The following is a 15,247-nucleotide window of genomic DNA, read 5'->3' as shown; positions in this document are numbered from 1 at the left end:
GTTATTTATTTATGTACTGAACTCAGGACCTACAAGAGTTTTACAGATCACGGGAAACATGTTTCGTTATCCACTAATGATGTAAGTGAAATTTGAGCAAATATTGGAGTTACAAGGTTTTGATCGCCAACCGATGATATGGCATCCTTTTGTGTACTTAAAGCGATCGCATGATGGATATTTTGTTGACAGGTTTCGTAAAAACAAGCAATACTTTAGTCGGTGGTTGACAGTGATACGCCGTGACAAATGGAAAGTAAACATAGTAGTAGTGTTCTTTGCAGTCGGTACTTTGAACCTCTGTTTCTATACACAGAACAGGGTACACCTATTTGCATGAAACATCGGTTCCTACAAAGTTTGATCTTCCTCAGCATCTACAGGGACAGCCAGTAGTGCCACGAAGACCACTAAGGCAAACATCTTTGGCTAACATAGATGATGATACCTAGGACAAGCAGAAGGTGCAGCAGTGAGATGAAGCTCAAATGCCTGACCTACCATATCAGACAATCACGGGACATTCTAATTTTCGACACTAGTGTTGAGTGTTGAAGTCAACAATTTGACATCATCAACGACGTTCCAACTCGAGTACGAAGTGCTTAGTTTCCATAATTCCATTCTCAGCAAGATGGATTTTATTCAAATGTCTCACCAATTACCCACAATTCATTGGAAAGTAGCAGTCAACAATCTGTTGAGTGCTGAGTGTGTTGAGTCAGCGTTGACAACAGCGCCACTTCAACGTTGAAAAAGGAACGACTTTTAACGAGTGTTGAGATCAGCGCTGAGTCAGCGTTGAAAATTGGAATGTCCCGTCAGGCTCATCGTGGTGTTTCTATAAGACAAATGTAGGCTACACAAAACTTGTTCATTTTAAAGGTTAATAAATTACGTTTATTGATGGATTACTGCATTTGAAAATATATGGGGCTGTCTTTAAATTACGTCCGCATTTTTCTTGAAATTTTTGCTTCCCCTCTCCCCTCTTGTCTCAGTTTCTCCAAGTTTCAGTAACCCCCTACGGTTTTCGGACGTCCAACAAAACGCGATCCCCCTTAAAAACGTAATCACTTTATGAATGATATATATAACACAAGAAATTTTGAAATAAATTAATAAAATGCATAAACTATAAATTTTAATGAAATATACGGACGTCCACTGAAGCCCCTCCCCTCTCCCTTGTCAAATTTATCCCTCCCTTCCAGTTTGGAAGTCATTTATGGACATCCCCTATGAACGGTTGTATATTATCCAGTATATTATTCTATCTTTCTTTACTGTCTATCTCCTCTCCCTCCTGCTTCCCGTTCCCTTTTCCTTACCCTCTTTTTTTGCCGGCTAAACACTTCGTGTACGGCTGATGTCTATCTTGTATGTATGTATATTATCCAGTGCAGGCACTCCTCCATTTACAAGATTTCAGGAACCAATCGTTCGCAAGTCGAGGAGCGCCTTATATTTTGTACACCTTAATTTGGCGAAATGTCCAGCCGATATGAAGATATGAATGATAATTTACTATTAAAGATTCGTTTAATATTTTTCAGATTATTTTGACTATTTCATTTATTATTTATCGGTTCTGTAGATTACAGTCATGAAAATTGTGTATTTATGTGATGAACAGTCGTATCTGTATTAGGTATTTCTTGCAAGTAAGCACCTTTCTGCCTTCTAGTGTCATGCAGAAGCACATTCAATTCGCTTCAAAGATGGCGGCCCGGTTTGGGGTCTAGTAGTTATATGTCATTGGGCAGGTATCGTATAATAGCTTTGTATAGCTATGAAAAAGGACAGCTGATTAACGAATTAAAGAATCGATTCAATTTAATTATCCGTTAATCATTAATGAGAAATTGCTATCTAATGAGATTCGGAAAGGAAATAACGCCGTACATATGGTTAAAAAAACAAAAAAAATTTGTAATGTGTATGGGGAAGATTCTCCTAAACTTCGAACGTATCAAATGTGGTTTAAAAAGTTTTACTGAGAATTAATTTTTATTTCTCAACATTATAATGTAAGCATTACGAAACAATTAAATGATTACTCACGATGGCAATCTCCATTTAATCCATTCCCAAAATATCCTTTTCTACAAAGGCAAGCATAATATCCCGTATGAGTTCCACATGTACACTGAGCATCTTTATCACAGCAATTGCCTCCTTCTGGACACAATCTCGAACAAGCCGAAGGATCTTGTGGCAAATAATTTCCAATGTGCAAATCTAAAAGATTAAACAATTTCAATTGTCAATACTTTAAAATTGGAGCAACGATTAAGATCGACAATATTTGAAGAGTAAAAAAATTAAGCACACGTCGATAAGATACGTGAATTTTGAGACGTATTGAAATATTAGAATAAAAAAGCAATAGTTTTGGATTATTTTCCAATGTTGATAGTCTTTTAGATAAAATTAAGAAATAATTGCTTATTAATATAAATAATTTGGGAGCATGCGTGTACAAGAAAACTATACAGGAGTGAATTTCAAAATTGAAGTTATTAAAATTCATACATCACTAATATTCTCATGGACGTCCGCAGAGGGGGGAAATGGGGCACTTGCCTTCCCGTGGGATTGAATATAAAATTCCACAAATTATAAACATAAAAGTGATTGAAATGTATACTTACACCCTCGACCATGAGACGCTTTGTAAGTCTTAAAAAGATCCCCCAAAATTAAATAATTAAATAGAAATTTATTGATGTAATTATTTGTCTCCAAACTTTGCCCCCTGAAAAAATATCTGCGGATGCTCATGCTAATACTTCTTTTAAAATTAAATTCAGTAATGTTCACTTATGAATAAATTATAGTTTTTGAACTTTTAAAAAATAATAAAAAGTGTAGTGATTTGCATAAAAAATCTATAGTAATGCTTTTATTCTGTTTTCTTCTACCTTCGTGCAATGCTCTTCTTGCTAAAGCTTCAAATTCTTCGAAGCTGTCCAGAATGTAGCTGTGTTCTTCGGGTGGATCGGACGCCATGTCATATAATTCTCGAACATTTCCGTTCTGAATTCCAAATGTAAATATACGAACACCTTCATCACGAAGCGTTTTAGCAGCCGGCCTAGGATCTCCTCCATTCGAATATCCATCTGTTATGAGGAATACAGCTTTGGTTGCTGTTTTACGAGCATGTTCCAGTACTTCCTGAAAGATTTTAAAAAAAACAAAAAACATTAGTACATAGTACAGTAAATAAGATAAGGAAGTCCAAACTTGGCAGTCCATAATGGGTTCCCATATCTTATAAACAAGTATAATAAATAATGTCATAGCACAAGAAGCATTGAGCAGTCTTAGCTGCATATGAAAATTGCTCATTTTAATGAAATTTCATGGAAAAGTGTAAAGTCTTAATGAATTCCATATATGAAGTAACTTAACAAGGCCAAACTCCTAATAAACCCAAATGACGTATTAACATGTTAAGCTGCTTCTAGCAAACAGATGATACTGCAGTATTTTCACTAGCCACAGATGGGTTGCAGTGTGGAAGTTTCATTGTTGTTCGTAAAACAGGCGGTTGTCTACATGTATTCAAAGAACGTGAAAGTAAATCTTGGTAGACTATTGTAAAAAATATCTGTCTAGAATATAATTTCTAGTATATTTAGGAAGGATAATAAAATATCAAGGCTGTGAATGATATTAAGGGAAAAAGCAGTCGTGTAGGCTACTGTACGTATGAAGGAATGGGGGATATGCTACATTCGTTAGAGCTAAGATACATTATTGTTACTTAAGGCACTATGGGTGTTCTAATAAGACCCACTGCAATAATGGACTTTAATGAAAATCGAGAGTGAGTTCATAAATGAGTGCATTGGTTATCAGCCTGAGAATGTGAATGTATTTATTTTCCCGAAATGCGACATTAAGTCATTGAACTACAATACCCTGCCTTATATGGAACGGTGATCCTAAAAAAAAGCCTTTTATTCAAGGTATTAAAAAAAATCATACTTTCAGACATTTGCTGAGTTTATTTGCTAATTTTTGCATTAAACGAAAGTAAATCGATTGTCAAATATCTTAAAGATGTTGCTAATTTAAAAAAAAAGCCCAATAACTATAGCAAATTTTGCTTTTGAATATATAAATGTGGATTTGATTTTGTCTTCATGCTAACTTTAAACTGATTATAAATTTAAACAAGTTAAATTAGGCCTTAATTAACTGGATGAGGGGTTTTAAAAATGATTTAATTGTATTTTATTTAGGCACTCGTCGAAGATCCAATATAAAATTAGTTAAAAAGAATAGGTGTCAATAAGAAATATGGAAAATATCTGACTTCATCGCAAAACAAATGCACGAACCGTTATTTCTAAACAGTTTTATGAGTAATTTCGTAATTTTTAATATTATTTGCGTCTAAAAAAGTAGATTTTTTACTCAAATGCATCTCTTTATCAAATAGTCTGAAAGTAAAATAATTAAATTAAATGGAGAAACAACGTAATGATTTTATACCTACTTTACGATTAAAAAAAAAAAAAAAAATACGTAATACGAGCAATCCTATACCCGTTAACACGTTGAGACTAACTTCGTGAAAATATAATTTGAACTATTTAACACTATACAGTGAAGACCTTAAAAATTTTAAGTCATAAAAGTGGAGTTTACTGTCTTTGTACTGTACCACGAGTGAATTCATTATTATAGTAAATAAGAAATGTAATTTGTGACATTAACATTACAATGCATTAAATTAAAGAACAGAATTTAAAAAATAAATGACCTACTACAACTGAATTTAACAAAGATAAGGATAATAAACGTTTAAACATTAATCTATAAGAACGAATAGGTGTAATAACCGCCAAGAGGATAAAGGTAAAGAAGAGAGGCAGATGATTTTTGATGGAATAAGGTAATGCAACAAATTTAAATGCCTTTGTGACCTTAATTTATTAATTTAAACTTAAATCGTCAACTAGGACATATCTATTATTAGGACTTATTATACTGGATAACTTGTTCTGCAAATTAAGTAAACAAAGTCAGAAAAACACAGTCTTTATTTATCACCAGAACACACACGATATCTTTGTTGTTCCCTTATCAGCAGGTTTACCACCGACATTCTCTAAAAAAGTTCAATTTAAAATTGTTACAAAATTATTTAAAATAACATAAAATTTCCGACAATAAATCAATTTAAAACTTACAATTCCTGAGTTTTTAAGTACATCCTCGAAACCGGCAATATTTAATGCAAAATTCAACAATATCAATCCAAACATATTCCTGCTTTAAAACAACATAAATAATTAAATTAATGAAGATTGGTTTAAACACATTTTAATAAACTTACATCATCGATCGCATTCTCTTGAACATCGCTTTTACCTCACTTGATTTCTCCTTCTATACTTCCCCTCTCTATCTCTATAGATGATGCTATTCCATGATTGGTCTATTTCTCGTTAGAGAGAGGAGAGAGAAGAAGTATAAAAGAGAAGAAGAGGGAGACAGGAGAAGTATAAAAGGAGAAATCAAGTGAGGTAAAAGCGACGTTCAAGAGAATGCGAAAGCTCGATGATGTAAGTTTATTAAAATGTGTTTAAACCAATCTTCATTAATTTAATTATTTATATTGTTTTAAAGCAGGAATATGTTTGGATTGACATTGTTGAATTTTGCATTAAATATTGCCAGTTTCGAGGATGTACTTAAAAACTCAGGAATTGTAAGTTTTAAATTGATTTATTGTCGGAAATTTTATGTTATTTTAAATAATTTTGTAACAATTTTAAATTGAAATTTTTTAGAGAATGTCGATGGTAAACCAACAGGTCCGAAACACAAAGATATCGTGTACTTTGTTTACTTCATTTGCAGAACAAGTTATCCAGTATAATAAGTCCTAATAATAGATATGTTTTAGTTGACGATTTAAATTTAAATTAAAGGTAATGCAACAGTTTATGGATGATCTGCTAAGGCAGGGATGGGCAACCTTTTTCTATGTAAGGGCTGCATTTTAAGACTTTTGAACTGATGCGGGCCGCATACAAGAGAAAGAGAAAAAAAAATGTTGGTGAATCAGAATTATTTATTCATATAATTATAAATTAGAATAGGTATACTTAATTTAGCTTCTGGAACTGATGTAAACGTAATATATTGAAATATTTGGTTAAATATTCGTCACTGCTAGTTTTAAATTCGTTTCCATGTGTCTGTTAGCCGGTTTCTTGTTTTAATTTTTACTAAATTCATTGCGGGAAAAACTATTCACATACATAAGTTGTAAAAATAACGTTTGAATTTTTGCTGCATACTTCCTTAAGCTAGGAAATTGATATATTTATTCACATTTTATGCGTCGCGGGCCGCAAAATATGCCGCATGCGGCCCGGGGGCCGCAGGTTGCCCATCCCTGTGCTAAGGGAGGACTTTGTAAAACTGGCCCCTATTTAGGCGTTAGACACGCGAAGAAAACTCAGAAAACACCACAACTAGTGTTTAGTGGCTTTATTCATTCGGGCACTGGTGGATCCTTTAAAAAATGACAAAAGAATAAGATGAAGAAGCTAAAAATGATGACAGAAAAGAAGATGATGAGAACGAGATGACGAAGATAATGCAGAAATACTGAATACGAAATGTCTTCATCTCGATCACATAGAATGCCATCTCATGAAATTTTTATACACACTTTACAAAAATAAATAAAATTTTATCTTCATGCTATAAAATTAATGATGGGTGTTTTATTAACGCTAGTGATCAAACAAACACTTGTTTCTCTCTTTCCCCCTACAGACGATAATTAAATTTAATACATTGATTTGGCTATGAAACCGAATCTGTAAGAAAACGTAGGAAGAAGTGGAAAGTCAAATTAAAACTATGATCTTATCGTAACATCACTTTCATTTAGGGAAATCTAATACGACGTCTACATTAATTTAAATATCTCAATTGACGTCATAATTTCATAATAGTTCATTTACGTCCCGAAAGTATTTAATTACTAACATATGCCAATAAACGGAAATTTTTAAAATGTTCACGACTTCGATTATCGCGAAAAAATAAAATTCGAAATCTTTGATCTTGCCGATCGTTCTTAATACCGCATATACGTAGATTAATGTAATGTTCATCTTACATTTTAATACGACACATTCTATTTAAAATTTATTTAAAATTATTTAAAATATAGGCTATATTTAAAAGTTTTTAAATATATTTTATCTTAATATTTATATTATTTATATTTACGATTATCGTAATAAAATTAAGTTTCAGTCGAATGCGAAACTATTCGTTGCCATGACGATTTCTTAGCAGACGACATTTCCCTTGTTGTCATGACAACGAGAAAACATCGTCTGTTTTTTTTTCAGTTTTTACGGGAAAGCTTTATGAAATCGTTTATAATTTATCGAATGTCTGAATCACTTTAATTATTAAATGCGATTGCAAAACAACGGCGAAGGTAAGTTTTTAATGACTATTATACTGATTTGCTACAATTAATGTATGCAAACTTATTTTTCAAACTAGTTTCGTCCTTATGATAAACGTTAGGCCTAAGCACAGATATCTTATTCGCGTTTTTCATGAACTATAGAGGGCGCTGAATTTTTACAAAATGGCTACTTTATCTGGGTCGCTTGTAACTAGTAATGTAAAATTAATCATATATTACTGCCCGATATAATGATATATGCTGCTTGTAGCTGTTTATCGAGAAATTTTATAGTAGCAGAACAATTATTGCTGGCGGGATACGTCATTATGTGGTATCGAAGCAAGTGAGCGAGATCGTTCTATGCATATTTGTGCCCTTTGTGTTAAAAACATCAGCTTTGACATTGTCCTATCAGGGTTAGATTTACAAGTAAAAAGCTATGTAAATTGTCGCTTAGGCTTCGACTTTCAAAGAGCCTCAAACATTTGTACAAACAAAAAAAAAATTAAAGTCGAATTTTGTAATAAACATTTTTTTACAAACCAACAAAACATACTTTACTTTCTATTTTGTGTAGTATTTCGTTAATTTTTTTCTAAGAATTAACGTAAGGTCTTTTTTTTAAAAAAATGATAAAATCAATTTTTAAAAAGATTTTTAAAGGAATGGGTATAAAAATTTAATTAAATTCAGTTATAAAACAAAAGACTAGTGAAACCTCACATCTTTTTCTTCCAATAACCGTATTGAATCAGAGAGATAGTCTGATTTAATTTTTTTCTTTTTATGATTGACTTCTAAAATTGTGAAGGGTTGGTAAGGGGACTTACATTCAGCTTAAGGCTTCGAAATGCTTAAATCCGACCCTGTGTCCCACACAAAATAACTGGCATTTTAACTTTAAGAAAATATCTTTTAAAATTGACAGCATAACTTGTTCGTGTAAAATCGGACAATCGGGAAACTGCCAAGTCTAATTCACTCTTTCACAATTCGGAGAAGGTCATAAATATAACCGACCGATTTCCGAATAATCATCTGTTTTTCGTGTGAGAATAGACGAAAACTTATATTAGGCTCCCGTAAATCTTTGAAATTGCAATTTGGAACGCAACAGAAAGCTTTGCTTTTTCTATTGTTATTCATATTTACTGCTGATAATACACAAGAATTAATCAAACGACCCAGATAAAATAGTTATGTTTTTAAACACCAGAGGGCGAGCATCCGGTGAAAAATGCGAATAAACTCTTGTACTTCGTCAAATCGGTACATCAACTACCGATTTCACGAATTAGGAAGATTTTGAATTGACTATTTTGTGAAATTTCCATTTTATATTTTCCAATAAGACATCGAATTTTGTCAGTGGAGCGTTATAGCTTTATGGGCACTCAGGAAAGTTTGTATCAGGGGGCCCCATGTACTTTAGACATTTTTCTTCGAAGGGAATTTTTGGGAGGAAATATTCTCTTGTAAAAGATTGGTTTGGGGGTCTCCCTGTTGACGGGGCCCCAGGCAATTGCCCTTTTTGTCTATAGAATAACGTGCCACTGACTTTCGAGTTATGGCTTAGAAAACGTTAGGAAAAGAATTATTTTAGTATTGTCTTCTTGCTTGAAAGTTAATTAATGATATTTTATACTTCCTAATGATGTTTATTACGTACTGTACATGTTACATTACATACACGATTAAGGCAGTCGGCTACATACGTACCGGTATACCTGAACGTGTGGATGAAAAAGGAATGACAGTCATGTCATCCACATGATCAGGTATACCGATACGGTACATGTATAGCCGGCTTCAAGCATAGGCCTATAATAGAGAAGTAAGTAGGGTATTCACAACAAAAACTTCAAAACCAGAAATTTCAAAATAGCAGTAAACGAAAACGAAACAAAATAAAAGCTTTCCGAATTGCTTAAGTTGATAAATTTACATTACTTGAGGCAATTGCCAATTTCATAAATTTGGCAGGAACATTGCCAAATTCCTGGGAATTGGTACATCAACTGCCTATTTCACTAAATGAACAACAACTTGAACACTATATAGTGTATTTACTCGGACACATGGCAAATTTCATCACTAATTTTTATTCCGTTGATCAACTGAATAAAGATTAGTGATGAAATTTGCCATGTGTCCGAGTAAATACACTATATAGTTAGTGTTCAAGTTGCAGAATAAGTACCGGCACGGTTTCATAAATACTACAATAAATGAATAACATTCTCGAATTCAGAGTAAAGTATACATTAATTACAATAAATCGTACCGTACATATTAAAAATGAAATGATAATGAATACGATGAATATACAATACAGTAGAATCCGAACCCCGGTTATCAGAATCGCCGGTTATCTGAACGATTTTCAGTCGGACTGTGCCGTGCTGGATCGAACGTTTTGGATACTAGATTTACTTCTAAAGTATAATTTTCGTGTTTTTACATTCTTCAATATATTTATTTTGTTTGTACAAAATAAAAAAATAACTTTTAACGATACAATAGCCTCGATTATTATTATAAAAATTTTCGTTATGTTCTTGTTCTTGTTCTTGTTCGTGGGTTTATGTTGGAAGGTATGGCCGTTGTCGGCTTTTCTTCCGATGCGCCGCCTGGTGGTTAGGCGAAGCGGCCGGTCTTATATATGTACCGCTCAAAGGGCTGAGATGTGGTGGCTCGGGTCTAAACCCGCGTGTGGCCAGAAAATTTTCGTTAGGCTTAAAATCGACGAAAATTCAACACGAAGCGACACGCGACGGAGAAAAATTCAACACGAAGCAACAGGTAACGGTGAAAAATTTGAACATCGGACAGGTTAATATATTTTTTCGTATACAATTGGTTATCCGAACAAATCACTAATCCGAACAACCCCAGTCCCCAATTGATTCGGATTACGACTCTCTACTGTAATTATATTTGATACGACAAATTTGTGTAAATTTTATGTGGTAAGAAAAATTTATTCTGAAAATGAAAAGGAATGCAATTGTATATATACAGTAGAACCTCGATTAACCGAGCTTCCGTATTATCCGAGGCGAACCTGTAAAGGGAATATAATACTTTTCTTAAACAGTGATTTAAAAAGTAAGTTTAAAACGATAACATGTATTACAAAATAATTTGTTACATTTTAACATTTAACTTCAATGTGAAACAATTATTCATATTAGAAAGTAACTACAATAATAACATTTTTATTCTTAAAATTATTGTATTATACGTATTAGCTGTATAATAAATATTGTTAAAATTATTATTCTTATACTAGCTGACCCGGCAAACGTTGTTTTGCCATATAAATTATTTCTAGGTAATTTCTAGCTGACCCGGCCACGTGTTGTTGTGGCTCAAAATGTATCTATTATAAATGTATAACACTTCCCCCGTGGGGGAAATTTCAAAAAATCCCTTCTTAGTGTACATTCTCTTGACGTACCCTATTAAAACGCAATCAAAAACGCATATAAAATAATATAATAAAAGCCGAGTTCTTCACAGTAAGCCTTAATCCCGTCATTTTTCCCGCTGGGGAATATCGAAAAATCCCTTTTTAGTGTATATTCTGTTGACGTAACCTATTAAAACGCAATTAAAAACGCAAAAAACCGCATGTAAAATAGTATAATAGAAGCCGAGTTCTTCACGGTAAGCCTTAATCCCGTCCATCTCCCCCCACTGGGGGGAATTTCGACATGTATATTATATAAAAACACGTGCGTATTCGAATGCAACGTTGTGTCAAAATTTCAAAGGAATCGGTAGGAACAAACGAACGTTATATTTTATTTATATAGATAGAAGATAGAAAATGATCTGCTTCAGTCCATTCTCACAGAAAAGCAGAATGCCTGACAGAAAAGCAAACTTAGGTCGTCGGAAGGTTAGCGCCATCTGTTGGACATAAAAGCCTTAATCCATATATAAATATATTTTTGAAAGGGGGAAATGGTGTAGGGGTATGAAAAATAGATAGTAGCCGATTCTCAGACCTACTGAATATGCATATGAAATTTGGTGAAAATCGGTAAAGCCGTTTCAGAGGAGTACGGTAATAAAAATTGTGAAACGACAATTTTATATACAGTAGAGCGTCGAAAATTGGAACGTCGGTAATTGAAATGGCCGGAAACTGGAACGATTTTCAGTCGGACTGTGTCGTGCTGAAATCGAACGTTTTTGATACTAAATTTACTTCTAAAGTATAATTTTCATGTTTTTTATATTCTTCAATATATTTATTTTGTTTGTACAAAATAAAGAAATAATTTTTAACGATACGATAGCCTCGATTATTATTATAAAAATTTTCGTTAGGCTTAAAATCGACGAAAATTCAATACGAAGCGACACGCAACGGAGAAAAATTCAACAGGAAGCGATACGCAACAAAGAAAAATTTGAACATCGGACAGGTTAATATATTTTTTCGTACATAATCGGAAATTGGAAAAAATCACTACTTGAAACGACCCCAGTCCCCAATTGGTTCCAGTTATCGACGCTCTACTGTATAAGAATATGATTAAATTCACTAAAGTATAAAAAGAGGCTTAAAAGCCCTACCATATAAATCTTTTATATTCGTAATTTTGAATGCAAAATGGCCGCGTTTTATCCGACTTATCATTGGTTCACATTACTTGGGGTGGTACTATAATATTTTCTCAGCTGTTAAAGTAACAGAAGGAAAGTATTATTATCGGTCAAATTTTGACCCGGCAGATTTTTTTATTTTTTATTTTTTATTTCTCGACGTTTTAAGGTCTCCTGATTCCCAAAACAAAAAAAAAAAAAAAAAAAAAAAGGGAAACAAAATTCTGTACATGTGTAATGGCCTGTATTTTGCTTTCTATTTCAGGCCCATAGTCCAAAAATTTTGAAATTTGGTAAGAATACTCCATGTGGGGCATTGTGATGCTATCATATTTTGGAGAGTATAAGTCAAGGGGCAGGTTAGAGGATCGTATTTTGAGTGGGATTCAACTTAATGAAAATTTATTTGTTATTGTCATTTATAATTTTTAAAAATTCATTCCTACCCCAAAATACGGTTGTTTTTTTTTTTTTTTTTTTTGTCTTTTATAATAATTAATATCATAAATATTTTAAAATAAAATCTCGTAACAAATGGTCCTGAACATAAAAATTATACGTAGTGATATATATTAAATATATACAGCAATAATATCTTTATACGTATTGTTTAACACGATAATATTAAAAATAATAGACAAAACTAATTAAAACTTAAAGAAAAATTTATTTATTACTTACAAATACTGTAATATTAAACTTAAAAATAAATTACTAGTTATTTAGCAAACATAGTGCAATGGATATCAATTTATTTTTATATGCAACTAGCAAATGAGCCTGGTGTTGCTCGGGCAAACGATTTGGATGATTTGGTAAATATTGTACATTTGGAAATTAAGTTATTACTATCAAAAACAAATAATCGCATCTAAAATAGTACAGTAGAAGCCGTTCCTCAGGTTAAGCCTTAATTCTCTCCCTCTCCCCCGCGGGGGAATTTCGAAAAATCCCTTCTTAATGTGCATTTTCATGACGCACCCTAACTGTGTACCAAATTTCACCTCTAGGTTCAGCGGTTTGCTCTGAGCGATGATGAATCAGTCAGTCAGTGAGTCAGGATATGTAATTTTATATATATATAGATAATAGATAATTAAAGTTTCTACCGTATACGCTCTTTCTATTTAACTGTAGAATGCTAATGACGAAAGTGTGTAAAAATGTTCAAAATTTTTATTGTCTGAACATAATATTATAATTTTAAATTACAAATAAGCAGAGGTACAGCAATTTTTCTGCTTTCATTGTAGAAAACGGTTTTAAAAGCATGTATTATATTATGTTTTTTTTTTTTTACAATTAAAACGTAATATTAATAAAAACCAGTAAAAAGCTAGTTAACCAGTCTAGACGATAGTGAAATTTTAAATTAAAACATAATTTTAGAAAAATATAAATTGTAATAAACTACAGTACATAAAAAATGTGAGCATTAAACGAAATATTGAAAAAATTCATTTCTGCTTAGCATTAATGTAGCCTATACATTGTATGTTAGTTTCTCTAAATTAAGAAATAAAGTAAAATAAACTAGCTTAATCTGTATTAAGAGTCAATGTTTAAATATTCAGTATTATAAGCAAATTAAATGGGCATGAAAATTACCTTAGGAATTTTAACAGCACTTTTGTTTTCTATTTCCTTTATGCCGTAATATTAACAATAATACAAAATATAATAAATTTGTTTGTTTGTTTCTTTAATAAACAAGTAAAATTACTTCTTTAGTTATTCTTATTTTGAAATTTTGAATGTTTGAGTCAGTATCCATTTATTATCAATGTACAGAAATTATAAATGATTTTTCTTTATACTTTAAAACAAATAAAATAAAACATTAAACATTTAGACGATAAAATAGTGTTGAATTCGGAAATTTACAAAAAACGAGTGTGTACAGCTAATAGATACACTATTATGCATGTTGTCTACGATTATATAAATAATGTTAACAAATCAGTTCGTTTTTCATTTGTTATTTGATATTTTGCTTTTTTTTAAAATGTTTTCTTCTCAAAATACCCCGAAGATATCTGACTCATTCTTTACGGTGGCATGTTATCAGATGAATGTTGTTGGGATATGTCAAGCGGATGGATGCACCAGATGAATAAATATTTCGAGAAACAAACGATGTCTGTAGAAGGCCAACTCAATAACATCTTGAAATCGCAACATGTGGTAATCAATATTTGTCATAGACGGCTGACAAGTGATCTGATCATCTTTCTGAACTTATTGCATTTGCACTAGAGAATAGTTTCGAGAAGAAATTTAACAAATCTGATATATGTGTAAGACAACCAAAGACATGTTCACTTTATATTACAAGAGTGCAATTAAATTGAAGCCGTCAAATCGGGGATGCTCATCAATGAAAAAATACTTTTTATAGATGGTTTTTCAAATTAATCATTGGCAAATATTTATACGTTGATTAACATGACATCGTTTTTTAAACATTAAAGAAATAATTTTAATTTTTTTAAAAATGCTTTAGTCATGTTTTTCGAGAGTGAGGTTAGGGATGGTTGAGCTACTTTCGTATGTATGCATGTTTCGTTCGTACATTGCATTCATACACACACACGTCAGGATTACGGAATTACGGTCAGGAATACTTTCTAAATAACGGGCACGTTATTTAGAAAGATCAAAAAGAATAAGATCTAAAAGAATAAGAACTACCGAGACCACTCTAAGTCCGTGAAGTCCGACTTGAACAACATGGCTTTGACAAAGGTCACAGAAAAAGCATCACAACGTCAATCTCTACTTGAGGCTCTTCTCAATTCTCAATCTCTACTTTCTCATAAAAAATATTCTGTCATGCTTGACGGAAGAATTTCTAGTTTTGATATATTACCTCACTATCATCGCTCAACAGGTCATGGAGGTCGTGATAAAGTGTTATTTGCTCTGAAAAATAAAGTTTTACATCCCATGACCGATTATTGAGGTATTTGTATCGCTATGTAAAATGTGCTAATCGAAGACATCATCACAAAAACATCGTCGTACGACATATTACTGCGAAGGATTTCAATCTTTGGGATCAAGTTGTTTTGATTGATTTTCAATCTACTCCCTATAGAAACTACCAGTGGTTAATGAACTATCATGATCACGCACCAAATTTTTGTGTTCTTCGTCCTTTGAAAATAA

The 15,247-nt window shown here is 32.3% G+C and overlaps 1 protein-coding gene across 1 annotated transcript in view; it reads right to left on the bottom strand.

The window, feature by feature from the left end:
* Positions 1-15,247, bottom strand: part of LOC136989474 (sushi, von Willebrand factor type A, EGF and pentraxin domain-containing protein 1-like) — a 111,686-nt gene that overhangs the window by 76,086 nt on the left and 20,353 nt on the right. The window contains exons 2-3 of the mRNA XM_067287629.1: positions 2,925-3,180; positions 2,065-2,241 (exon numbers count right to left, since the gene is read on the bottom strand). Coding sequence (XP_067143730.1) covers positions 2,065-2,241; positions 2,925-3,180 — 433 coding nt within the window. The remainder of the gene's footprint in view (positions 1-2,064; positions 2,242-2,924; positions 3,181-15,247) is intronic.

The sequence above is a fragment of the Centruroides vittatus genome, unplaced genomic scaffold (assembly GCF_030686945.1).
Source record: "Centruroides vittatus isolate TY-2023 unplaced genomic scaffold, ASM3068694v2 scaffold_576, whole genome shotgun sequence".
Taxonomy (NCBI): Eukaryota; Metazoa; Arthropoda; class Arachnida; order Scorpiones; family Buthidae; genus Centruroides; species Centruroides vittatus.
This window is presented reverse-complemented; position numbering and strand designations above follow the sequence as displayed.